At 49.5% G+C, this 26,710-nt stretch overlaps 1 protein-coding gene across 1 annotated transcript; it reads right to left on the bottom strand.

Moving 5' to 3' along the window:
• On the bottom strand, positions 1-20,847 carry LOC139034026 (basic proline-rich protein-like). The gene is made up of 6 exons (XM_070464163.1): positions 20,817-20,847; positions 20,361-20,496; positions 19,999-20,188; positions 9,284-9,531; positions 2,712-2,906; positions 1-1,474 (listed from the first exon to the last, which is right to left on the bottom strand). Exons 1-6 carry the CDS (start codon positions 20,845-20,847, stop codon positions 1-3), a joined length of 2,274 nt encoding a protein of 757 aa, XP_070320264.1.
• Positions 20,848-26,710: the final 5,863 nt, after the last annotated feature.

Below are 26,710 nucleotides of genomic sequence, written 5' to 3'. Positions count from 1 at the left end.
TCACAAGGCCAGCACCCTGAGCGGGCGGGGCAGGGGGGCCCCGGGCTGCCCCTGGCTGCAGGCTGGGGCCCAGGACAACAGGAGACACAGCCCACTGCCTGGCAGGACCGTCACGCCAGAGGAAGACAAAGGCCGGGCGGGAGAGCAGTACCATTTGTTCAGAGCTTGCTCCAGCAGGGAGGGAGCGGGGAGGCTCCTGGTGGAGAAGGGGAGCTCTGGGGCACCCAGCAGCAGCCTGCGGGTGTGGGGAGGCTCCCGGGGGAGAAGGGGGGCTTCGGGGCACCCGGCTGCAGCCTGCGGGTGTGGGGAGGCTCCCGGGGGAGAAGGGGAGCTTCGGGGCGCCCGGCAGCAGCCTGCGGGTGTGGGGAGGCTCCCGGGGGAGAAGGGGGGCTCTGGGGCACCCGGCTGCAGCCTGCGGGTGTGGGGAGGCTCCCGGGGGAGAAGGGGAGCTTCGGGGTGCCCAGCAGCAGCCTGCGGGTGTGGGGAGGCTCCTGGTGGAGAAGGGGAGCTTCGGGGCACCCGGCTGCAGCCTGCGGGTGTGGGGAGGCTCCCGGGGGAGAAGGGGAGCTTCGGGGCGCCCGGCAGCAGCCTGCGGGTGTGGGGAGGCTCCCGGGGGAGAAGGGGAGCTCTGGGGCACCCAGCAGCAGCCTGCGGGTGTGGGGAGGCTCCCGGGGGAGAAGGGGAGCTTCGGGGCACCCGGCTGCAGCCTGTGAGTGTGGGGAGGCTCCTGGTGGAGAAGGGGAGCTTCGGGGCACCCGGCTGCAGCCTGCGGGTGTGGGGAGGCTCCCGGGGGAGAAGGGGAGCTTCGGGGCACCCGGCTGCAGCCTGCGGGTGTGGGGAGGCTCCCGGGGGAGAAGGGGAGCTTCGGGGCACCCGGCTGCAGCCTGCGGGTGTGGGGAGGCTCCCGGGGGAGAAGGGGAGCTCTGGGGCACCCAGCTGCAGCCTGCGGGTGTGGGGAGGCTCCCGGGGGAGAAGGGGAGCTTCGGGGTGCCCAGCAGCAGCCTGCGGGTGTGGGGAGGCTCCTGGTGGAGAAGGGGGGCTTCGGGGCACCCGGCTGCAGCCTGCGGGTGTGGGGAGGCTCCCGGGGGAGAAGGGGGGCTTCGGGGCACCCGGCTGCAGCCTGCGGGTGTGGGGAGGCTCCCGGGGGAGAAGGGGAGCTCTGGGGCACCCGGCTGCAGCCTGCGGGTGTGGGGAGGCTCCCAGGGGAGAAGGGGAGCTTCGGGGTGCCCAGCAGCAGCCTGCGGGTGTGGGGAGGCTCCTGGTGGAGAAGGGGGGCTTCGGGGCACCCGGCTGCAGCCTGCGGGTGTGGGGAGGCTCCCGGGGGAGAAGGGGAGCTTCGGGGCACCCGGCTGCAGCCTGCGGGTGTGGGGAGGCTCCCGGGGGAGAAGGGGGGCTCTGGGGCACCCAGCAGCAGCCTGCGGGTGTGGGGAGGCTCCCGGGGGAGAAGGGGGGCTTCGGGGCACCCGGCTGCAGCCTGCGAGTGTGGGGAGGCTGTGGACAGGCCGGCCAGGGGGCGTCCGTGGGGCTCATCGGGGCTGCATTCTCAGATTCCTCTGGTTGGTCCTGTTGGAAACGTCAAAAGTCAGGGAAGCTGTCCACTGGGTTCGTCAAGTCCCGGCCGCCGTGGGGCCGATTGTCACAGGGGCTTGGCTTCCTGGGCCGGGGCCAGAGGCTGACTGTTGGCGACACTGTTTCCCAGGCAGCGCAGCAGGCCGAGGTGCCCAGTCTCTCAGCCTAGAGCCGTCAATCCAGCAGGGTCCCTCCCTGAAATCTGTCTCTTCTAGATGAAATGGGCTGCATACAAGGCTACACATGCAGGGTTCTTTTGAGAGAAGAAAGGAAAGACTGAAAACAACCCAAATGTCTCCCCTCCGGGCGCAGGATACATGAGCGGGGGTGCAGCCCGGCCCCGAACACTGAGTCCACGACCCCATCTCTGCTCCCAAGCCCCCACACGGCGCCCAACAGCACCCCTTTACCCATCAGACTTCTCAGTGCATTTTTAAGGACTTGAAGCAAAATTCAGCATTATTTACCTTTGTGTCCTCTCAGTAAATACTGGTCAGTTGGGAGTGAAGTGCAGGGCAGCTGTTTCTCTCCAACCAGAGGCCAGACAGTCATGAAAAGCAACAGAAAAACAGACACAGTTCCACAAATCAAAGCATTGTTTTTGAGGAGCAAGTTTATTTTGCCATGAATATGGATATTAGAACACATTTACGGAAACAATGCGGTGTCTTAACTCGAATTAAACAAGGTTCTTCAGACATTATCTGAAAGACACGGTCAATGGACATCTCCAGAGGTCCAGACAATGAGGATTTTAGGTTTTGAGGGTCTTTCTGTATCTGTCACCCAGCTTCTCTGTCGTTTGCTTGTTTGTTTTTACAACGTTTGAAAATGTGGAGCCTTCCTCATTCCTAGGGCTGTACAGAAACAGTTCACAGACTGGATCTGGGGCTCACAGAGTCCTGCCTAAAAGTCAAAGTTCCCTGACTTCTTTCTTAAGAGAAGAAGAGAGAATATTGGAGAAATGTCTAAGTCTGAATATCTAAATATGTAGGCAGGTTTAGAGTGGACTCTTCAGGCAAAGGAACTCCATGACAAAAGAGACCGAAGTGGTGGCTGAAATGTTAGAATCTCCTGGAAGACTGCCTGGACCTGGCTCACAAGGGGCCGAGTTCCTCAAAGTTGCCGTGTCTGGGACGCACTCTGAGAACCGTGCCGCAGGGACAGGGATGCCAAACGCACGCCTCCGGGCCCTCACTGTGTGCGCTCTTGGCTTTGCCGCGTCGTTAAAACTCTTCTCTCGACTGAAACAAGGTTCTGACGCATGAATTCCTGTCTCAGTGGCCAGCGAATCAGGCCCGTTGCAGGTGTCACTGGAACGCCAGTCTGAATGCACTCTGGGGACAATGGGCAGGGGGCCAGTTCACCCAATCTCCAAGTGTCCGAGGCTCCGAGATGGCAGGGGGCTTGATCCTTTTCTTCTATTTCACACATATTCATTTTATCCTACTCCCATTGTACAATTGTTATACAGCCTATAAAAAGCACCATAGCCTAATCCATTTTCCAGCGCTGGCTCAGAGCTAAGTTGTGAGACGGGAAAACAGTGAGGAAAGTCCAAGGGGAGCTGGGTGTGGGTCGGAGGCCGGCTGCCTGGCACCTGATGAGTGGCACCATCTCTGCGGGCACAGTTCCTGCCAGGAGGCCTCCTGAGGTCCCCGTATCTTTTCTTTGGGGTGCAGCACCAGGAGACCGAACAGGCCTGACCCAGATTGCTTCTACTCCATTCGTGTAAAATCCACTGGGCATTTGCCACAGAGCTGTTTGAAAGAAACCTTATTTTTTCCAGAAACACTCCATACAGATGCTCTTCTGGCCCACCTGCTCTTACAGTATTTACAGTGAAAACAGCCCTATTTTGGGATCCAAAGCCAGCAGTGGGGCTTCCTGAGCTGACCTGTGGCCTGTCTGTTTCCCAAGACACTTGGGGTTTATTAATGAACATCTTGCCTGTCACCTTTCACCTTGAGCTCGGTTATAGCGTGCATGGACTGAGGACAAGGCCAACAAGCCCGTCACAGAAGGACACACACTGTGCACATTCACTTAAATTAGGCACCTGAGGCTGTCAAACTCACAAGCGCAGGCAGCAGAAGGGCGGCTGCCGGGGGCTGGGATGGAGGGCAGCAGGCGTGGCTGCTCGGGGCCACGGAGCCTTGGTTTTGAAAGGAGGCAGAGTTCCGGGGTCTGCCCCACAGCAACATGCACATGTGATGTTCACAAGGCCGGTCTATGCGTGAAAGCATTTGTTAACTATATCTCACTGTATGCGTTTTTTACCACAATAAAAAATAATTTAGCTATTCCAATGGCGAACACCCAAAAGGTGGGCAAGAAACCACTGACAAGGCTGTGAGTGGGGTCACAGGCTCCTCACACGAGCCAACAGGAGGGCAAAACCATACAACTTTTAAGGAAGGAGGGCGTTGGTGATGTCACAGGTGCAGGTCTGCCGCATGTCCTTTGACCCGGCAGTCACACTTCTGGGAGTCTATCCCACAGATACACCAGCAAAGGCGTAAGTAGACAGTGCACAGAGCTGTCTCTTCAAGGCTGTGTGTAACTCAGAGCCAGAGCGTGATGGAGCAACTCCACAGCCCGGAAAGGCAGCGAAGGGGAACATCTCCGCTGTTGTAAACCAAGTATTTGTGTTCCCCCCAAAATACGTACAGTGAAGAGCCGACCCTCACTGTGATGGTGCCTGGAGGTGGGGCCTCTGGGAGGTGATTCGATTTGGAGGAGGTCACAAAGGTGGGTGCCCGTGATTGGATTAGTGGGCATAAAAGAAGAGGAGGGGTGTGTACATTGTTCAGTTCAGTTCAGTTCAGTCTCTCAGTCATGTCCAACTCTTTGTGACCCCATGAACTGCAGCACGCCAGGCCTCCCTGTCCATTACACCAACTCCCGGAGTTTACCCAAACCCATGTCCATTGAGTTGGTGATGCCATCCAACCATCTCATCCTCTGTTGTCCCCTTCTCCTCCTGCCTTCAATCTTTCCCAGCATCAGGGTCTTTTCAAATGAGTCAGCTCTTCACATCAGGTGGCCAAAGTATTGGAGTTTCAGCTTCAGCATCAGTCCTTCCAATGAATATTCAGGACTGGTTTCCTTTAGGATGGACTGGTTGGATCTCCTTGCAGTCCAAGGGACTCTCAAGAGTTTTCTCCAACACCACAATTCAAAATCATCAATTCTTCAGTGCTCAGCTTTCTTTATAGTCCAACTCTAACATTCATACATGACTACTGGAAAAACCATAGCCTTGACTAGAAGGATGTTTGTGGGCATACAACTAAAATGTTTATGAATGCAATGATAGAATTTCTTGAGTTTTGGCCAAAAAGTACAGAGGAGAGGGGCTAAGTGAGGGTCCAGAAGAAACAAGATTAGTCCTAGGTGATGTGCTAAAACTGAGTGCTGGGTCCACAGCAGTTCATTGGGTTCATTGTACTATTCTACTTGTCTTTGCATGTAATAGAAGACTGGCTAACTCATCCTTCCAAAAAACACGTCAGTCCTGTATTTCAGTTCCCTTGATGTTGTAGAGACCAAGAGAAAGAGCCCTGTTCCTCTACCGTCTCAGCTCCAGTATCTGTGAATCAAGCTTGTAAACGGCGTATTAATAGGAGAAAAATGCTCGCTCTATGTGTAGAGGGGAGGAGCTCACAGAGAGTGAAAATCCCAAAGCGGTGATCAGACCCAGAGGTGCACATTCTGTTTAAACAAAGGGTGGTAAATCCGTGCAGAAACGACAAGACCAGGGGAAGGAGTTGGGCTTCGGGGGGCTGTGAATTTGAGAAGGTGCACGTTCGGGAGAAGCCAATGGAAGATAAGGGTGTTCACAGGGTTTGTCTGTGCAGACGCATCTCAATGGGGTCTCCACCCGCTGTGATAGAGGCTGTTTTCCCTTCCTGGTATTGGGGGGTGGCGCGGGGCCCCTCTCAGGGGAAGTGCACACCCTACTTTTAGGCGGACAGGAGAGGGCAGAAAGCTCTCCTGCTGGCTGCTCTTCCTCAGCTGTTCTCAGTTCAAAATAATCCTGTGCCAGAGTGGCACATTTGGGGGCGGCCTATGCTAATCCCCTTCCGTGTCTGCCTCAAGACTAGAGCCAGGCCGGGCCACCCCACTCTGCTGCCTTCAGGGCAGGGCCTCCTCCAGTCTCTCTTGCTGGCTCAGCCTCTGGCCACGACGTCTGCACTCTGGCTGGCGGGGAGACGGAAGGACAAGGAGCGGCGTGCCCTTCTCTCAGAACGGTGACTAGGTGCAGAGCTCTAAGAATCCATCACCTGTCTCAGGGGAGCCAAGAGGCGTGATACACTGGATTCCTCTTACAAAGTGGGAGGTTTCTCACATTTCCACCTTATGGCTACTATTTTCTGGTAGCAATAAAATAAGATTTCACACTCTTTTTTTCCCCAATCATCTTTGCCAGTGTTTGAACAGAAACACACCCTGGTATTCAAATAAAGTAACTTCTGGTATGAAAAATGGCAAGCCTTATGCCATAAAACTTCAAAACCAATCTAAAATTGGTAGAAGAACTCCTAAAGAGCCCTAACATCATTAAAAACAGAGTGAAGATATTAAAATCGAATTTTCAAAGGCCAAAGATATGTGATATTTTGGCACAGATGTCAGTAAGATGTTCCATTGATACCACCTTGAGTCAAATAAAACAGGGCTGATGTTTGTATGTATACTCACATGTGCTTTTTTTCCTGGATTCTCATCATCTTTAATTTTCTTATTCCTGGAAAAGGCTTACTCAACCCTGAGGCTTTTTTCGTAATAAGACCTTTCCAAAGGCCTCTGGTTCAATGGCACTCAATAAATCTTTTAAAGTAGTAAAATTGAAAGCAACATTTTTTAAATGCCCCAGGACAATATCCTGTCTCACAAACATAAGGATCAGTTCTCAAGGAAGAGAATTTTTGTAAAACACTGACAGAGCTCAGCACAGCACACCCCTCAGCTGTCTGGAGGAGATCTCTAAGAGTTCGCTGTCCAGTGAGAAATGCCAAAATTTTCTGAACAGGATGGTGATTAGATTATTAAGGATAATCTGGTCCCTGATCCAGCAGTGATTCTCCACCATCAACAACTGGATGATGAATCGGCTACAAGGAGCCATAAAGAAAGTGAAAGACCTTCCAACCCCTTCTGTGACACAGACCCCGCCATTCCAGGCAAAGATGAGATATCCAGCTGTGAAACAGGTCTTTCTGAGTTTCAGAAAAGCAATAAAATGTATGGTTATGAAGAATGGAGTATCATACCTATTTGTGGAACATGTATCCTGGAGAGACATTAAATAAAATACTTTTATTTCTTTAAAACCTTGAAGTTGTAGGTCCTAAGATGTGACTAAGCCACGCACTTTACTATGGTGGGGACCCACTGAACCCCCTAGTATGTGTAGATAGATAGAAAATAGTTGCCCTGTCATGTCTGACTCTTTGTGACCCCATGCACTATAGCCCTCCAGGCTCCTCTGTCCATGGGATTCTCCAGGCAAGAATACTGGAGTGGGTTGCCAATCCCTTCTCCAGGGGATCTTCCCACCCCAGGGACTGAACCTGGGCCTCCTGCATTACAGGCAGATTCTTTACCGTCTGAGATTATTTTAAAGCGAAAACAATTGGCCTCAGGACAGGTCACCCCAAAATATGCCATGTTGGTTGGTTTACTGATTACTTTTAATTAAAGTTATTCTAGAAACAGCCAATGTGTGAAGAACAACCTCATCTCCCTTGGTCCTCGTGAAAGTGCAAAATAAATCTCCCCCAGGAAGTACCCTTCCTGCACCAGGAGGCAAAGAGCTCATCATCTGAGATGGAGAATTTAAGGCAGAGAAGGCTGTGTAAACAGCCTGGTTACTTCTTCACTAATTCACTGCCGCCGAGCCCAAACCTCTCTGTCTTGTCAATTTTTCACAAATCTGTTGTTTCTTTGTTTGAAAAGTAAAAAAGCTGTCTGCTTTGGTCACTTCTTCGAGTCTCATTTCTATGAATTCCTGAATATAGGAATCATATTTGGTTTCCCTATTAATCTGTCTTATATCAATCTAAAGAAAGCTGGTGTGATAGTATACAATCATTTCTTAGTTTTCGGTAGAAATAAGGGTTTCTATGGGTCAAATTCTCTAATATGTAATTAAAACTACTAGAAATAATAAGGGAGATATATGCAGCAAATGTAGGATATGTGTTTCTGGTAAGAAAAAGTATGAGGAATGGGCCTCTGATGATTTCCTTCTCATTAAATTACTTGTTTTAAGGTAGTTTGTACGAAGATGCAAACATGGCGAGCAAGTACATGAAAAGGTGCTCAATCTTGCTGATCAGTGGAGAAACAAAAATCAAAGCCGTGGTGAGATATCATCTCACACTTGTTACAAAGGCCACGAACAAAACTACAGGAAATCACAAGGGCTGCCGAGGAGGTGGAGAGAGGGGACACTTGTGCACAATCGGTGAGGATTGTCAATTGGTGCAGCCACTGCGGAAAATGTTACGGAGGCTCCTTAAAAAATTAAAAATAGGGCCGCTCTATGACCCAGCAATTCCACTTCTGGGTATTTATCCAACAGAAACAAAATCATCACCTTGAGAAAGTATCTGCACGCTCATGCTCACTGCAACATTATTCCCAACACATGAAGACAACCTGTGTTCATCAACAGATGAGCGGATTAAAACATGTGGACCACACACTCACACACACACACACACACGCATGCACACGCACACACACACGCGCGCACACGCACGCACGCACACACACACGCACGCATGTGCACACACACATGCACACGCACACACACACGCGCACACACGCGCGCGCGCACACACACGCACGCACACACGCGCGCACACACACACGCATGCACGCGCGCGCACACACACACACACGATGTGCGCGCGCACACACACATACATGATGTGCACACACACATGATGCGCACGCACACACACATGATGTGCCCTGGAATACTATTTAGCCATAAAAAAGAAGGGCATCCGTGGGAATTCTCGGGTGGTCCAGTGCTTAGGGTTCAGCCCTTTCACTCCTGGGGCCTGGCTTCAACTCCTGGCTGGAGAACTAAGATCCTGCCAGCCATGTGGTATGGCCAAAAGAAAGGAAAAAAAGGAAATCCTGTCATTTGTGACAACAGGGATATACCTCTGAGGGCGTTATGGTGAGATAAAGCACACAAAGAAAGACAGACACTGAACAATCTCACTTGTATGTGAAATCTTTTTAAAATATTGAACTCGAGAGGGTGGCAGGCAGCTCCACCTCCTTACAGAATGTAAACTGATGTAAGGTGACATGAGATTGAAACTGAACTTTTTCTAAATTAGTTCTTGTCGACGAAAGGCTGGGTCTCTAGTTTCAGATGTGGAGCTAAGACGATCTCAACCTTGGCTGCAAACCAGAAGCACCAGCGGAGCTGTTAGAATCTGCGAGGCCCGACTCACCCTCTGCGATTCCGAGTCCATCTGTCTGGGTTTGGCCCAGGCATCGCTATGTTTTTAAGGCTCTCCAGGTGATCCAGTTGTGCTGTCGTCCTGCCAGACGCGCGGTTCCTTATGCAGAGCTCAGTCTTAGAGCCGGTGATACACATACAAGCAAATCCACTGTGGTGCCCTCCCTACAGAGGAAGGAAAGAGAAATCTTGGAGCCAGGAGAAAGAGGGGCCTTAGCTTCTCACCGCTCCTGGCACAGGAGGGGCACGGGCACTCCGCGGAAGAGAGGGCTGGCTTTTCCTGCCTGCTGCGGGTTCTCGGAAAGCTGGGCCCTTGCCCTCGGGGTTGCAGGAGCGCAGGTCAGCGGCTGCCAGGCAGGATCGCATCCCTGGTGAGGCTCCCACCAGCCCCACGCTTCAGGCTGTCCCAGCGAGAGGCCCGGGTGGGGCGGCTCAGTCACACGGGACGTGACCAGGCGGGCGGGGCCCAGGGTCTGCCGGAAAACAGCCATCAGCCCTTGAAAACCACGCAACGGGAGGACAGACGCATGCTGCATTCCCAAAGCAGAGCTGTGTGCTAGTCGCTCAGTCGTGTCCGGCTCTTTGCACCCCCGTGGACTGCCAGGCTCTCTGTCCACAGGATCTCCCGGGCAAGATTACTGGAGTGGGTTGCCATCTCCTTCTCTGGGGGATCTTCCCGGCCCAGGGATCAAGCCCGCATCTCTTGTGTGTCTTGCGTCAGCAGGTGGATTCTTTGCTGCTGAGCCACCAGAGGGGAGGAGCCATTGAATGGATGTGGTGAAAACACCACCACATTTTCTCTGCACCGCGTGAGGAAAAGAAAAATAAAATGGTAAGCATTCGGGACAGTTCTGAATACTGAGTCTGTCTAAAATTTCCAAACAAAATCCAGTTAAACGTTTTAAAAGGGAAATTGACCTTGGTTTGACACCAGGCTAGACTCCGAGGGGCCTTCCCGGGTTCAACGCCCATTTGTGTCCTCCTGTTCTATTTCTTTTTCTCTTTCTCCATCTTTCTAAGTTAATTTTATTTGGCTGCACCAGGACATTTAGCTGCAGCGTGCGGGGTCCTGCTTTTTGCTGCCGCAGGCAGCATCTGTAAGTCGTGGCATGCCAGCTCTTAACTGAAGCGTGTGGAATCTAGTTCCCTGACTATGGATTGAGCCCGGCCCCTGCACTGGGAGCACAGAGTCTCACCTTATCTGTGGGAGGAAGGCTTTCATCTCCTCGGCGTTCCCCGGTTCCAAAGAGCAGATTCAAGAGCAACAGGACAGTAGGGTCAGAGGATCCCTCGTTCCTCCTGGAGGGATACAGATCATCTGACACATATCCCTGAGCCATTCTGCAGAAACTAAGACCCACCCCCACCTCCATCTGAGGAAGACGGTGACCACATGCTGCCCAGAAGCACATAGACCTCAGACTGGCTGAAACCTGAAGACTGATGACTGAGATTCCTGAAGCATGCACCCTGTTACCTCTACAAAACCAGTCAGAAGCAGGTCCGTGAGCTGATCAGGCCCCTGCGACTTTCATTCCCAACACTGTTGCTAAAATCCTAACCTGAATGCCCCAGGGATAAACTGTCCTTCCCAAAATGTCAGAAGCTGTCTGGCTCCTTGTGGTGGCAAATAAGACCCGTCACCGTGGGACTTCCCTGGTGGTTCAGGGCTTGAGACTCCAGGTTCCCAGTGCAGGGGGCCTAGGTTTGATCCGTGGTCAGGAAACTAGGTCCCACATGTTGGAACTAGGACCTGGCATAGCCAAAATAAAAATAATAGTAAAAAAAAAAGACCCACATCTGCCTGTTCTCAGCTTCCCAGCTTCATTTCCAACCTGCCTTCTGAGGGTCACCCCCTTGTTTTACCTTTGGATGCCATTTTGCTTCCTTGTTTTTAGATCCTAATTCTGTCATTCCAGATTAAATTCAGAATAGCAAGAAGGATAAATAACCCTTTACTTGCCCACTCTGACTCGAGGATGGCCCTCCAGGAGCCCTGGGGTCCAGGTGGCGGCCTGAGAGGGGACAAACATCGCGAGGCCCTTGAGGAAGCCAGTGGGTCTACAGGTGCCTTTCAGCCAGACTCTCCCAGTTCCTCTAGAACGGCATGCTCTCGATCTAGTTTGTACATCATGGTTTTCAAGGGGCAGGAAAATGTCACCGTTCGGTTCATTATGGTTGTGGAGTAACAGTATGGCTTATTCACTGAACCAAACCATGTTATTCGCTAACAGTTTCATTCCCCTTAACTTCATTCCTAGAAGTTTAGGTAACAGCTTGGTGCCATGCCTTTCTTCTACCCTGTCGAACTCGGTGATGTGTTAACACCTGCCAAGTCAGAACGTCTGGGATTTTCCCGTTTGTTCATGGTAGGCCGAGTGAGAGTTAGAGGGACAGAAGACACCTAATACCGTGTCTCATTTCCTTGTGACTCCCGTCCCCACCCCCCGCCCAGAACAAGAATCACCTCGCTGCTATTGATCAAAGATCTGCAGTGATTCACATCATACCCCTTTCCGGATAACCCAGCGTGAACAGCTAGGTTATCCAGCGTGAATACAGGCAAGGGTGAACTGCTTGCCTGGCAAGCAGTCGGCACTTAGAACTATTTTCTGATGAAAGTTGACCAAGTAGAACATTGAGTCTCAGCTTTAGTCCCTTCTGTCTCTCTCAGAACTGAGCAAAGAGAAAACTGCTCAGAGAACAGAACACTAACGTCTTCTCTCTTGATGAAATGATTTTTTTTTTAAACGGTTAATAGGAGCACATGTTTTTATTTGTAATTTTGCATGTTAATTCTGGTGACCAGTCTCTGTATTTTAGGGGAAAACAGTGGATACAATAAGCTGAGACAGCTTCACCAGGCTCATGAGGAAGAGGAAGGAGGCCATTCCTAACCTTGAAGGTCATCCCTAACCTTGAAGGTCATCATCTTCGTGGATTGATTTGTAAGCCACCACCATAAAGTTCAGCCAATAGAGGAACAGCCCTGTCTGTTCCATCTTTCCAACGTGCACTGGGCAGGCTGAGAGGAATAAAATGCACAGGCCTGCTTTTGAGGAGCTGGTGAGTCCAGAGGTGCTGGGCTGTCCTGATAGTTTCCTGATTCATTAAGAACTCTGTTTTGATTTTATATACTCTGAGAAGGCTTTTGCACGAAACACTAATTTCTAGTCCTTAAACGACTTAGATTTTTGAATCAGGAGGCAGAGAAAGAATGAGGGAGCTGAGAGATTTTTTGACCAACCAGGAGTTTCCATTCACTCTGAATTCTCTCTTTTCTTTTAGCTATGTCATGTTTTGTTTGTTTGCTTGTTTTTCTTTTTTTTTCTAAACACGATCAAAGCTTCGTACTGTATTCCAAAGATGCTCACATAAGCTTTGCATGTATTGTGCTTAATTGCTCAGTCGTGTCTGACTCTTTGTGACCCCATGGACTGTAGCCCGCCAGGCTCCTCTGTCCGTGAGATTCTCCAGGCAAGAATACTGGAGTGGGTAGCCTTTCCCTTCTCCAGAGGATCTTCCCAACCAGGGATGGAACCCAGGTCTCCCGCATTGCAGGTGGATTCTTTACCAGCTAAGCCACCAGGGAAGCCCAACAATCCTGGAGTGGGGAGCCTGTCCCTTCTCCAGGTGATCTTCCCAACCCAGGAATTGGGCCAGGGATTCTGTGTTGCAGGCGGATGCTTTACCAACTGAGCCACCAGGGAAGCCCCAAACTTTGCGTATATAAATGGAATTTCCAGAACAGCCGAGTGGGAAGTGTGCTATTGTGAGTAAACGCTTTATGACTTTTCCTTTGATTTATTTTCAATGCCCTTTACAATTCCATCAATTAGCCCTTTGTGTGAAATTTTTTTCTGCAGATTTTTAAAAACACGGGCAGCAGCTTTTTACAGGTTGCATGAGCCAATCACTAGAAGGTTTTGGACCCAACTTCAGAGTGTACTTTTTGGGGAGTGTTCCCACAAATCAAAGAGGCAATTGTGTGTGCATGTTCAGTCACTTCAATCGTGCCGGACTCTGTGCAATCCCATGGACTGTAACCCGCCAGGCACCTCCATCTATGGAATTTCCCATGGACAAGAACGCTGGAGTGGGTTGCCATTTCCTTCTCCAGGGGATCTTCCTGACCCAGGGATCAAACCCGCGTCTCTTACATCTCCTGCACTGGCAGGCGGGTTCTTTATCACTAGCGCCACTGCAGCTGGGTGTCTGTCCTACAATCAGCTCAGCTCTGACACCATGTGTCTGGGGGCAGCTTCGGATCCCACAGTCAGGGGCTCAGTCCCACGAGCTGCTTTCTACCAGAGACACCAGACACAAACCTGGGGCGTCACCTGTGCTTCTGACCAACCAGCAATAAATCAGCGGCTCCCAGGATCCCCTCCTTGGGTTCAGTCAATTTGCTAAAGCAGCTCATGGAACTCAGACTTTATTTACCTGATTACTGGTTTGTCCTGAAAGGTTATGGCTCAGGAATAGCTGGTGGAAGGCAGGCACAGGGCAGGTGTGGGGAAGGGGTGGAGATTCCATGCCCTGCACAGGTGCCACCTGCTCCCCAGATGACACGTGTTCAACACGGAAGCTCTTGGAACCCTTATCTTCCAGGTTTTATGGAGTCTCTGTGACGAAATCACGAGTGGTTAAATAACTGACCATTGGTGACTGACGGAACATCCAGCCTCCCCTGCCTGGAAATCAGGAGGTAGTCCTGAAGTTACGACCTGTTTTTATGGCTGGTTCCCTGGAAACCAGCCCTGCCTGCACCTACCCCTCCAGCCCACCCTGCACAACCTCAGATGCTTCCAAAGTCATCTCATCAGCAAACCTCAGCCGGTGTGGGGGTATGGGCTTGTTATGAGAGCCAAGACACCCAGTTCTCCTTTATGACCTTGAAGCAATTTCAGGACTGAGGATAAGAGAGCAAATACATTGATAAAAGGTATTCCTGTTGTCAAGTTGCCCACGGAATTCCAAAGGTTTGGGGGCAACTGTGAGCCAGGATCTATGGACAAAAGCCAAATATATATGAGAAATATATGTTGGTCACCTGAATGATCAGATAAATATTTATTATAGGTCATAATACTGCACACATTAAACCAGAAACTCAAAATAAAAACATTTTAAAAGTATCTGTTTTTTATATTTTATCAGATTTACTATTATCTAATGTTATTATTCAACAATATTATTTATTTGGGCTTTCCCAGTGGCCCAGGAGAAAGGAGCAGTGACCCCACAAGAGACTGACCCAGACTTGCCCAGGAGTGTCCAGGAGTCTCTGGTGGAGGCATGGGTCAGCAGTGGCCGGCCGCAGGGCTGCGGGCGCCGAGTGCAGCAGTGCGTCCTTGGGACCTTCTGAAGGAGGCCATTATCCTCATCACCTCCACCATAGTTTGGCCTCAGGCCAAACAACAGGGAGGGAACACAGCCCCACCCATCAACAGAAAATTGGATTAAAGATTTACTGAGCATGGCTCCACTCATCAGAATAAGAACTTATTCTCATAAGAATAAGTTTCCCCCTCAGTCAGTCTCTTCCATCAGGAAGCTTCCATAAGCCTCTTATCCTTCTCCATCAGAGGGCAGACAGACTGAAAACCACAATCACAGAAAACTAACCAAACTGATCACATGGATCACAGCCTTGTCTAACTCAATGAAACTATGAGCCATGCCATGTAGGGCCACCCAAGACAGACGGGTCATGGTGGAGAGTTCTGACAAAACGTGGTCCACTGGAGAAGGGAATGGCAAACCACTTCAGTATTCTTGCCTTGAGAACCCCATGAACAGCATGAAAAGGCAAAAAGATAGGACACTGAAAGATGAACTCCCCAGGTTGGTAGGTGCCCAGTATGCTACTGGAGATCAGTGGAGAAATAACTCCAGAAAGAATGAAGAGATGGAGCCAAAGCAAAAACAACACCCAGCTGTGGATGTGACTGGTGATGGAAGTAAAGTCTGATGCTGTAAGAGCAATATTGCATAGGAACCTGGAATGTTAGGTCCATGAATCAAGGCAAATTGGAAGTGGTCAAACAGGAGATGGCAAGAGTTGAATGTCGACATTCTAGGAATCAGCGAACTAAAATGGACTGAAATGGGTGAATTTAACTCAGATGATCATTATATCTACTACTGTGGGCAAGAATCCCTTAGAATTCAACAAAAGAGTCCAAAATGCAGTATTCTGATGCAATCTCAAAAACGACAGAATGATCTCTGTTCATTTCCAAGACTTAATATCAGAGTAATCCAAGGCTATGCCCTGACCAGAAATGCTGAAGAAGTTAAAGTTGAATGGTTCTATGAAGACCTACAAGACCTTCTAGAACTAACACCCAAAAAAGATGTCCTCTTCATTATAGGGGACTGGAATGCAAAAGTAGGAAGTCAAGAGATACCTGGAGTAACAGGCAAATTTGGCCTTGGAGTACAAAATGAAGCAGGTCAAAGGCTAACAGAGTTTTGCCAAGAGAACACACTGGTCATAGCAAACACCCTCTTCCAACAACACAAGAGAAGACTCTACACATGGACATCACCAGATGGTCAATACTGAAATCAGATTGATTATATTCTTTGCAACCAAAGATGGAGAAGCTCTACACAGTCAGCAAAAACAAGACCGGGAGCTGACTGTGGCTCAGGTCATGAACTCCTTATTGCCAAATTCAGACTTAAATTGAAGAAAGTAGGGAAAACCACTAGACCATTCAGGTATGCTGCTGCTAAGTCACTTCAGTCGTGTCTGACTCTGCACGACCTCATAGAGGGCAGCCCACCAGGCTCCTCTGTCCCTGGGATTCTCCAGGCAAGAACACTGGAGTGGGTTGCCATTTCCTTCTCCAATTCCTTCTCAGGTATGACCTACCCCAAATCCCTTATGATTATACAGTGGAAGTGACAAATAGATTCAAGGGATTAGATCTGATAGACAGAGTGCCTGAAGAACTATGGATGGAGGTTCATGACATTGTACAGGAGGCAGTGATCAAGACCATCCTCAAGAAAAAGAAATGCAAAAAGGCAAAATGGTTGTCTGAGGAGGCCTTACAAATAGCTGAGAAAAGAAGAGAAGCTAAAGGCAAAGGAGAAAAGGAAAGATATACCCATTTGAATGCAGAGTTCCAAAGAATAGCAAGGAGAGATAAGAAAGCCTTCCTCAGTGATCAATGCAAAGAAATAGAGGAAAACAATAGAATGGGAAAGACTAGAGAGCTCTTCAAGAAAACTAGAGATACCAAGAGAACATTTCATGCAAAATGGGCACAATAAAGGACAGAAATGGTATGGACCTAACAGAAGCAGAAGATATTAAGAAGAGGTGGCAAGAATACACAAAAGAACTATGCAAAAAAGATCTTCATGACCCAGATAATCACAATGGTATGATCACTCACCTAGAGCCAGACATCCTGGAATGTGAAGTCAAGTGGGCCTTAGGAAACATCATTACGATGGAATTCCAGTTGAGCTGTTTCAAATCCTCAAAGATGCTGCTGTGAAAGTGCTGCACTCAATATGCCAGCAAATCTGGAAAACTCAGCAGTGGCCACAGGACTGGAAAAGGTCAGTTTTCATTCTGATCCCAAAGAAAGGCAATGCCAAAGAATGCTCAAACTACCACACAATTGCACTCATCTCACACACTAGCAAAGTAATGCTCAAAATTCTCCAAGCCAGGCTTCAACAGTACATGAACCATGAACTTCCAGATGTTCAAGTTGGATTTAGAAAGGCAAGGAACCAGAAATCAAATTGCCAACATCTGCTGGATCATCCAAAAAGCAAGAGAGTTCCAGAAAAAAATCTACTTTTGCTTTATTGATTATGCCAAAGCCTAAACTGTGGAAAATTCTGAAAGAGATGGGACTACCAGACCACCTGACCTGCCTCCTGAGAAATCTGTATGCAGGTCAAGAAGCAACAGTTAGAACTGGACATGGAACAACAGACTGGTTCCAAATTGGGAAAGGAGTACATCAAGGCTGTATATTGTCACCCTGCTTATTTAACTTATATGCAGAGTACATCATGTGAAATGCCAGGCTGGATGAAGCACAAGCTGGAATCAAGATTGCCGGGAGAAATATCAATAACCTCAGATATGCAGATAACATCACCCTTATGGCAGAAAGTGAAGAAGAACTAAAGAGCCTCTTGATGAAAGTGAAAGAGGAGAGTGAAAAAATTGGCTTAAAACTCAACATTCAGAAAACTAAGATCATGGCATCTGGTCCCATCACTTCATGGCAAATAGATGGGAAAAACAATGGAAACAGTGACAGACTTTGTTTTTTGGGGCTCCAAAATCACTGCAGATGGTGATCTCAGACATGAAATTAAAAGATGCTTGCTCCTTGGAAGAAAAGTTGTGACCAACCTAGACAGCATATTAAAAAGCAGAGACATTACTTTGCCAACAAAATTCTGTCTAGTCAAAGCTATGGTTTTTCCAATAGTCATGTATGGATGTGAGAGTTGGACTATAAAGAAAGCTGAGCGCCAAAGAATTGATGCTTTTGAACTGTGGTGTTGGAGAAGACTCTTGAGAGTCCCTTGGACTGCAAGGAGATCCAACCAGTCCATCCTAAAGGAAATCAGTCCTGAATATTCACTGGAAGGACTGATGCTAAAACTGAAGCTCCAATACTTTGGCCACCTGATGCAAAGAACTGACTCATTGGAAAAGACCCTGATGCTGGGAAAGATTGAAGGCAGGAGGAGAAGGGGACAACAAAGGGTGAGGTAGTTGGAATGCATCACCGACTCAATAGACATGAGTTTGAGTAAGCTCCAGGAGTTGGTGATGGACAGGGAAGCCTGGCATGCTGCAGTCCATGGGGTCGCAAAGAATTGGACACAACTGAGCGACTGAAATGAACTGAACTGAGTGGCTCAAATGGTAAAGAATTTGACTGCAATCCGGGAGACCTGGGCTCGATCTTGCTGCTAAATACCCGAACCTTCCCTCATGAATGAGTTTAGGGACTTTTCAGTATTGACTTGTGAGATATGTAGCAAGCATCAAGGGGAAGTTTTGGTTTGGTGGGTCACCAAACCATGACTGTATGTGTAGCAGGATGCTTTTTAAGAAACAGGTGTTGAAACCAATAAGATGCTAGTATAAAATTCATATGTAAACTGTGATTTAAGATACTATGAAGGAAAACCAGAGTAATCAATAGTTGGCTTTGAGGTAATTGGCTATCATTTGAGAAAAAACATATTTTATTACATTTTAAATAAAAATACAAACAGAGGAAAAAACAGGGAACAGTTGTGTAATACTGCTGTGGGGAATCTCTTTCTAAGTAAGCCCTAGAAAGAAAGGGAAATGAAAAGCACCCTGAAGGGAGTATTTGTATCACATAAAATAACGGAGTAGCACCAGCCATCACACACAGACAGCTCCAGCAAACCTGTAAGAAGACAAGAAAACCCACAGAAAAGGGACAGAACGCGTGATGCAGTGATTTAGAGAAAAATAAACAAAAATGATAAAATAAAGAGATGCTCTGCATTACTCATAGTGAAAAACATATAAATTAAAACAAGATACACTTGTGCCATCAGATTTTGAAGAATTCTAGATTGAATACAGAGTTTGGTGAATAGGCTGGAGAATTGGGTACTTTTAAGCACCATTAGTGGAATCACCTTGAGGAAGGCAGTATGGGCTGGTACGTGGCATAAGGTAGGCATAAGATAATGATTTATTGACCTAAGGCAAGGTTACTTTCCTCAATGGAAAGAGCATGGACTTTGCTGTCAGACAAAGCAGAATTTTTTCCTGGTCCTGCCATTTATTTACTAAGCAAACTTTAAGCAATTTACTTAACTTCTTTATGCACCAACTTCCCTTTCTAGAAAATGGAGCTACTTCTGACCTTTTACAGTTGTGACATATAATGAGATAACATAGGAAGGGCTTCATCCAGGAGCTGCTCAGTTTATTTGCTTGGTAAACGGAAGAATTTATTCTCTCTTAATTCCTCTGGCCACGCATGAGAATTCCATACCTTCAGAAAATTTTACCCAGGCTCTCTTCACAGGCTCCTTCCTGGCCGTCTGAGCACCTCTCTATTTTTTTAACCAGCCTCCCCAGGTCTGCCCTTTTATGCTGCCCGTGGTTCAGTCACATCTTCCAGTTACGATGACTTATCGCCAGCACTTCAGTTTTTTAATAGACTCATAAACACTGCGTTTTGTGGGTTGTATTGTGTCCCCAAAAAGATGTGTTCGAGTCCTACACCAGGTTCTTGGGAATGTCACCTTATTTAGAAATAAGGTCTTCACAGATGTAATCCAGTTGAGATGAGGTCAGACTGGTCAGACTTCACTGGGGTGAAGTGGGCCCTGAACCCAATGTCACTCGGTGTCCTTATAAAAAGAGGAGTGTGGACAGGAGACCACACTGGGGGAACGCCAAGTGCTGATAGAGGCAGAGGCCAGGGGGACGCATCTCCACGCCAAGGAATCCCAGCGTCGCCGGGAACTCGGGAGCCGGGGGAGGCGCCTCCCAGGGCCCGCGAGGGAGCACAGCCCCGCAGACGCCTCTCCTCCCGACTCACTTCCAGCCTCCGCAGCCGGGAGCCGCCGAGTCTGCTCCACGGACTCCCTGGGACTTCATTGGGAAGCCGGAGGAGACTGACGCGCTGCCCCCAGAGGCCACTGGGCTCCCGGTTTTGACTCCATCATCGTCTGCGGCTCAGATGGAGGCGGCATTCGGTTTTGACAGTTCTGGATAAATCCCCGAAGGTATAGTCTTGATGTTCCAACAGGAAGCCAGGCTTAGAAAAGGGGAGGATATTTAAGGATTAGATGGGCTAAAAAATATTCTAAGGAGACAAAGCAACGAGCGAGGTTAGCCTCGGGAGAGAGGGCTCCAGGGGCGGGTTCCCGGCCGGGAGCCTGAAGGCCCCCACTTCCCCGGCCGTGCCGGAGGGCAGGCGCGCAAGGGCCGTCCAGGGCTTCTGGGGCTGCCAGGCTCCTTTCTGCCCGCCGCCGGGGCGGACGGCGTCACTCACGGGCGGCGGGGGCCCGGGGGCACAGCAGCAGAGGCACCTCACCATCACACCTCCTGGGACAGGGCGGGCCGGCGGGGGGGCGTCAGTCCTGAAGAGGGGCGTGATCACCGCGGTGAGCTCTGATTGGCACTCCCCGGGCCGCTCTCCACGCGTGCCGCTTGCTCCTTCTGCTAGGAGCCCAGCCCCGCGTCTGCCGGAGGGTCTGTCTGTCTGTCTGCGGCCCCGGTGCCCGCGCTGACCCTCTCTGCCCTCTGCCTCACCTCTCCACCGAGGTTCCCGGAGGGGCAGCTTGCCTCCTCGGGGCTGACGTTTGCTGCAGGAACTCAGGACGAGTTTCGGCAGAGCTGCCCTGAGGATCACCGGGTGTCTCCATCAACCATAGCGTCACGAGGGACTCTTCAGACGGATGATTAGGGCACAGTCAAGGACACAGCCGGGTACACTTCGGCCCTCCTGCAACGACCAACCCTGTGCTTGGTCCTCCCCAGTCCACAGGAACTGACCGGAGGCCAGACGAGAAATTTAGGCAAGGCTTTCCTGGGGTCCCTGCTGCAGCAGGAGGCAGCGAGAACAAACAGGTTCCCTTGCTCAGTCTCCGAGGGGTGGGCTGGTTCCTCACGTGGAGAGAGGGTAGGGTGGGTCCAGGGGTCAGCTGGAGGGGGAGCTTAGGGGCTCTGCCCACCCCTTTGGTGGTGTTGGGTGCAGGGGGCACGCACCATACTCTGCTTTTGCTCCCAACACTGCCATTCGGCCGTGAGTTTTTCGGCCTTCTGAGAGCTTTTTGTTCATAATTTGCCCCCGCTGTGCGTGCTTGTTTTGAGTCTGTTATCGTCTCTTCGCGTTATATTTTGTTGCTCGAGGAGACGTTAGCCCAGGCGCAAGCACTGAGGCAAGGGTCCCAGGTCCCGGCCTGACTCACTTCTGGACCGGGAAAAGACTCCCTCAGGCGTGTCTTCCAGAGGTTGAAGGAAGCTCTGTCTCTTGGTGGGGAGGAGGGCGCCGTTAAGAAAATTTACTAGGATCCGAATTTTTCTTACCATCTCTCCCAGCCTGTCTAGCAGATTCTCTAATGCACAGGATTTCTGGTGTGAGCCTTTATAATCCTAAAGTTCCTCTGTTTCCTGCACACACTGGGCCCTGAGCCAAGAGATTTCTAGGCACACAGATACTGGAGGCAAGATCAGAAACAGAGGTGGACTCAGCCTGGAGGAGCTGGAGGTCTGTGAGAGTGTCTCGAACGTGCTCAACACATCAGCATAAAGTTTTCTGGAATCAGAATCCTTACCATTACAAGTGAGACCTAGATCATAACCTTGAGGCAATTTTGACATTTTATAAGGATCAGACTAGCAGCCAGGAACTGGAAGGGTCCTCTAGGCGGTCAAGGGTGTTTTATTACCTCATCTAATTTAAAGAATAGTATATTACTTCAATTCCAGTGTTTCGAGTTATTAGAGATTCACTTTTTATTGGGCAAGGCTTTGGGAAACATCACGAGGAGACGAGTGAGCACGTGTGCATCCTCACGTCCAGAGAGAAGGCTGAAAATCAGGGCCCAGGGAGGCTGAAAGCTTTAGGTGCTTCCCCCTGGGTTTGCCACCAGTAACTGTGGAAAAGCTGTGCTGTGTGTCTCGAGTGGAGATTCTAGTTAGACGGTCCAGGAGGGACCCATGGCCCTGCTCCCTGGGGCTTTTTGTGAATTAAGAAACAGATTACCAGAGGGGAAACCTTTTCCAGTGAATACCTCTTCTAGCGTGAAAGCTACTAGTGCAACTAAAAACTTTGGAGATTTAAAAACAAAGGAGGCAGAGGTGTGGTGGCAGCAGGCCCACGTGCTCCACTAGAGACAGCATGTGTCCGACAGGGTCCGGAAAGCATCCTTCTCGGGTTCGTCTGCCTGGAGCCAGAGCGCTGTCTGAGTCAATTGTACGTGTGAGAATGTGGGAAATACAGGTCTTCAACTATTTCAGTTACATCTTGCCTTTTCTGAAAACATGATCTAAACAGCTTGCTGCAGTGAGATCTCATGTGTCAAAGGAGAGACCCCAAAGCAGAGGTGACAGGTTTCAGGAAGCCCTCACAAAGCCTAGGGATGGCTCATCACTTTCTAAAACTTTGCCGCTCCTGCCACAACTCCCAGGACAGGAGACTTGCCCGAGTTAATTTTATTCTGAAGAGAAACACAGTGAAAGACAGGGGTCTGAGCTGCCTCTTCTTCAGTGGAACTTATAAGATTTGACTTAAAAATTCATACTTCTATCCTTCTTTATTTTCTGGAAAACTGGTATAAATCCTGAAATGGAGGGAAAGTAAAAAAAAAAATGGTCTGTTCTTTCCCCCTGTATGTTTGCCCTGGTCCAGTCCTTCTCACTCAGTCACACACACACACACACACACACACACACACACACATGAACCATTTCACTGGCCTTTCAGTGGAGATTCAAGGCCCCAGGTTTGGCCTTCTATCTCGTCTGCATTTTTTTGTTCATCAGAGTTCAGAGTGGGACACAGGAACCACTGAAGGCAACTCAAGCAGAAAGGGGTTATAGAGCAAGACATTCTGTTTACGAACTCTTTGCAAAACAACAGTTTGGAAGTTTAAAAAACAAAACAACTAAGCATGCAATTACCATGTGTCCCGTAATTACACTCTTGGGCTAAATGAAAACTATAGCCACAAAAAACGTGTACATGAGTCGTGTACACGAAACGTGTACATGTTCCTACCCACAGACCAGAAACGATTCCAATATCCTTCAGCGGGTTAGGGTCGGGGCTGCATGAACTATGGGGCTCCCACACCACGGATGGGCTGTTGATATACGGAACTGGGACATGGACCCCTGGGGAAACTCAGGCTCAGTGAAAAAAGCTGATCCACAGAGACTGGAAGCGGTAGGAGTTCACTTACAACACTTTGTGAAGGGGCCGCGGCAGAACAAGGACAGGGTCGCAGTTCCCAGGGACGAGGGATGGGCTGGGACAAGGCGGCAGGAGCGTCCCCGTGCTGTCAGAACTGTTCCGTACTTCAAGCTGGTAGATAAACAGCCCCACTGAACGGGGGAGATCTGCACAGTATCGGCGTCTTGTCTCGGTGTCAGTATCCTGCTTCTGCTGTTTTACTGTAGTTTCTGAGTGACCGTGGGGGAGACCGGGTAAAGGGTACATGGCGTGTCCCTGCATTATTTCCTGGAAATACATTTTAATCTACACTCATTTCAACAAAAACATGGGTTCAAAAAGAAATCTTTGTAAGGAGTGGAGGAACAGAAGCTGGAGGGCTATCACTGGGCTGCTGAGGTCAAGGGTATACCGTCACCTTGCTCCGAGCCAGAATTCAGGAAGCTGCTGCTGACGCCACTCCCCCCTGGCTCCTGGTGAAACTAGTAACAGACCTAAACTTGGAGTCCAGGTGCCAAAAATCTTTCTACTGTGTGACCAGCAAGGAGAAAGATAGTGCCCGTTTCCCTTCCACCTGTCACAGTCTGACTGGTGGAACTCAATTTCCAAAAACTCAAGATGCAAAATAACCCGGGAAATGTGGGTTTCTGCTGTTGTTGTTCAGTTGCTAAGTCACGTCTGACTCTTTGCGACCCCATGCCAGGCTCCTCTGTCCTCCACTATCTTCCAGAGTTTGCTCAAACTCATGTCCATTGAGTCAGTGATGCTATCTAATCATCTCATCCTCTGTCACCCCCTTCTCCTCCTGCCCTCAATCTTTCCCAGCATCAGGGTCTTTTCCAATGAGTTGGCTCTTTGCATCAGGTGGCCAAAGTACTGGAGCTTCAGCTTCAGCATCAGTCTTTCCAATGAATATTCAGGAGTATTTCCTTTAGGATGGACTGGTTGGCTCTCCTTGCTGTCCAATGGACTCTAAAGAGCCTTCTCCAGCCCCACAGTTCGAAAGCATCAATTCTCTGGAACTCAGTCTCAGTCTTCTTCTTTTTTTTTTTTTTCCAGATAGAATATGGAATGGGATTGGAAGAACCAAGAATGATTTTTACCATTACCAGCTACTAGCTATGTGACCTCGGTAACAGCTTTTTACAAATTGCAATCACCACCATTCTTAGATGACATGTTACAAGGTTCTGGACACAATTCCAATCAATGTTTGTTTTGGGGAGGGTTTCCCATAGCACCAAGGAGCAACTCTCCAACATCAGCTGGGTGTCCTCCAGTACAACCCAGTTCTGACACTTCTCACCCAGGGGTGAGCCAAGGAGAGAGGCCGCAGAAGGAACCAGCACTTCAGACACCTGAACTTGGACTCCAGCCTCCAGAACTGTGAGGAAACCGATTTCTGTTGTGTAAGCCCTCCATCTGCGGCAGTCTGTGCAAACCAGCGTGCTGGCCTGCCGCTGTCCCTGAGCTCCTCCAGGTTCGGGGGCAGCAAGGTCACAGAAACATGTATTGCTCCTGCAATGCTCTTTGGTAGGCAAAATACAGGAAGGAGAGCCTGTGCACAAGGGAGAAGGCAGAAGCAAATACCAGCTGCCTGAGACATTCGGGGAAGGGGTTTTAAAGGCCACATGAGGGTGGGGACCACAGAGACCTGATTACCTTGTGCTCAGCTGTCTGACTGGTTGGCATTGAAGTGAAGTTTCAAGCATCATCAACCATCTGATTTCAACAAGGCTGGGGTCCACCAGCTTGTCCTTAGCAGTTTTCATCGGATGGGGGTCTGCTTCCTGCAGAAACAGCTTGGGACACATGTCAGGCCTTTATCTGTATCTTTCAGGGAACTGGCAATTATGTTGGGTGGGGTTTTACAATCCTGCTTTTGTTCTTTGGAGACTATGTACATACATCAGGGAACAGAGATAATCTTTCAGAAGCCCAACCCTTTAGGTGCTCTGTTTTACTGAGCCTGCTTACTCAAGGCCATTCTTGCGTCCTTTTCCAAAATGGCTCTACTCTTGTCTCACTGTTTCATCAGCTTTTTTCAGAGACATTTTCTAGGGAAATACCCTTCCTTTTAAATATCCCACTGTATCTCGGAACTACTATTTTCCTCAATGTTTTGTTATTGTTTACAGGCCCTAAAATATAGTTGATCTTCGGTCTGGGGGTCTTCCACTGTCAGGCTTCTTAGCAGGACAGGCCAGAGATTGGACAGGAGTCTTGGATGCAGATAAACTAGGCACATCCTCCCTAAATATCCATTTTTTCCCCAGCAATTTTGGGGAAATGTTAAATAATTTATCTGCAAATTAACTCAAAGCATATTTATATCAAGACAAACATAAGTTTTTAGTCGACTCTGGTAGATTTCACAGACATTTTCACAGCAAGTTCCTCCAATGATGGTGCCTCCTCTCCTCTGCTTCAGGGCCTCTCTGTTCACCAGGGAGGTGAGTCACAGACTGTCCTTCAGTCATTCTCTGTGTAGAACGGACAGGAGAGAGACAAATGAATCCAAAGGTGAGTCTATCCACAAAGCTAAGCGGTATTCCTGACAAGACTTAGGGGGCGGAGAGATTTTTCATTAAATCCTGAGCTTTTCTATTTGGGGATTTGAGGTCTGCAAGGGTCCAGCAGGTTAGGTAGGCACCTCCGAGTCACTCAGTGTGTGATGTGAAGCTGGTCTGTGCAGGTCTGCTGGGGAGAGGAATATGCACAATGCTGGGAGGCAGCGCAGGGGTACGGGGAAGTTCCATTTCCTCCTTGGATTCCCGCCAGCGCTCAGGTACATACACTTGCTGCCCCACCAGGGTCTGAGTCACCTCCGTTCCTTTCCCTGCCCTACCTGCTGCTGCCAGGTGGAAGCCACATTCAGCAGGCCACAAGCTAGGACCCCACCTTGCATCAGAATTATTTTTTGAAATTGGACATGTCCAGGGTTACTGACCTGTGCAGTCTTTTCAAGAATTCGTTACGCTGCACATGGGTGAGGCCAGAGACTCTGGTCCTGCTCTGCCAGTCCCCTGACTAGAGCATTTTGAATCGAGTTACTTGGAACCTCCAGCCTGGTTCCAAGCCTCAGAGAAACATGAGAAGAGCCAGAAAGCAGGGTAGAAATGAGGCCGGTCATTGCCCACATGTGTGACCCCATTCAGGGAGCTTATAACACAGTGCCCTTCAGGAAGCAGAGAACCAGACTTCTCAAAAGGTATTACAGTAGGTTTCCAGGAATTACATATAGCTTCCCGCGTAGCTTAGTCTGTAAAGCGTGTGCCGGCAATGCGGGAGACCTGGGTTCAATTTCTGGGTCGGGAAGATTCCCTGGAGAAGGAAATGGCAACCCACTCCAGTATTCCTGCCTGGAGAATTCCACGGACAGAGGAGCCTGGCAAGCTACAGGCCATGGGATCGCAAGAGTCGGACACGACTTAGCACTATCTTTCTTTCTCCAGGAATTACTTGTCAAAGCCGATGATCCAGGGCCCTGAACCCTGGATTCAAAATTAAGGACCTTCTCCCAAGGTAAAGGTCAGTCCCTAGTTCGACCCAGCATCCTCGGTACAATGAGGATTCTGGGAGACTCGGGAGGGTGGAGGGGAGGACAAGCAGCGTGAGAAGAGCAAGTCCAGGCGGCCGACAGCCCGCCCGGTCCACTGCCGGCCCTTAAGAGGGGCAGGCCTTGGCACGAAGACCCAGCATCCTA

The sequence above is a fragment of the Odocoileus virginianus genome, unplaced genomic scaffold (assembly GCF_023699985.2).
Source record: "Odocoileus virginianus isolate 20LAN1187 ecotype Illinois unplaced genomic scaffold, Ovbor_1.2 Unplaced_Contig_19, whole genome shotgun sequence".
Classification (NCBI taxonomy): Eukaryota; Metazoa; Chordata; class Mammalia; order Artiodactyla; family Cervidae; genus Odocoileus; species Odocoileus virginianus.
The sequence above is the reverse complement of the archived record's forward strand: the minus strand, read 5'-3'. Positions and strand labels throughout refer to the sequence as shown.

What these genes read in the sequence shown, in the direction of transcription:
- LOC139034026 (XM_070464163.1), bottom strand. Translation starts at nt 20,847, where the DNA reads ATGGCAGTGTTGGGAGCAAAAGCAGAGTATG. An exon ending in CCGGGAACCTCGGTGGAGAG is followed by an intron (nt 20,189 to 20,360) that starts GTGAGGCAGAGG and finishes GCCCCTCTTCAG; the next exon opens with GACTGACGCCCCCCCGCCGG. An exon ending in CCCCTCCTGTGCCAGGAGCG is followed by an intron (nt 2,907 to 9,283) that starts GTGAGAAGCTAA and finishes CATTGTCCCCAG; the next exon opens with AGTGCATTCAGACTGGCGTT.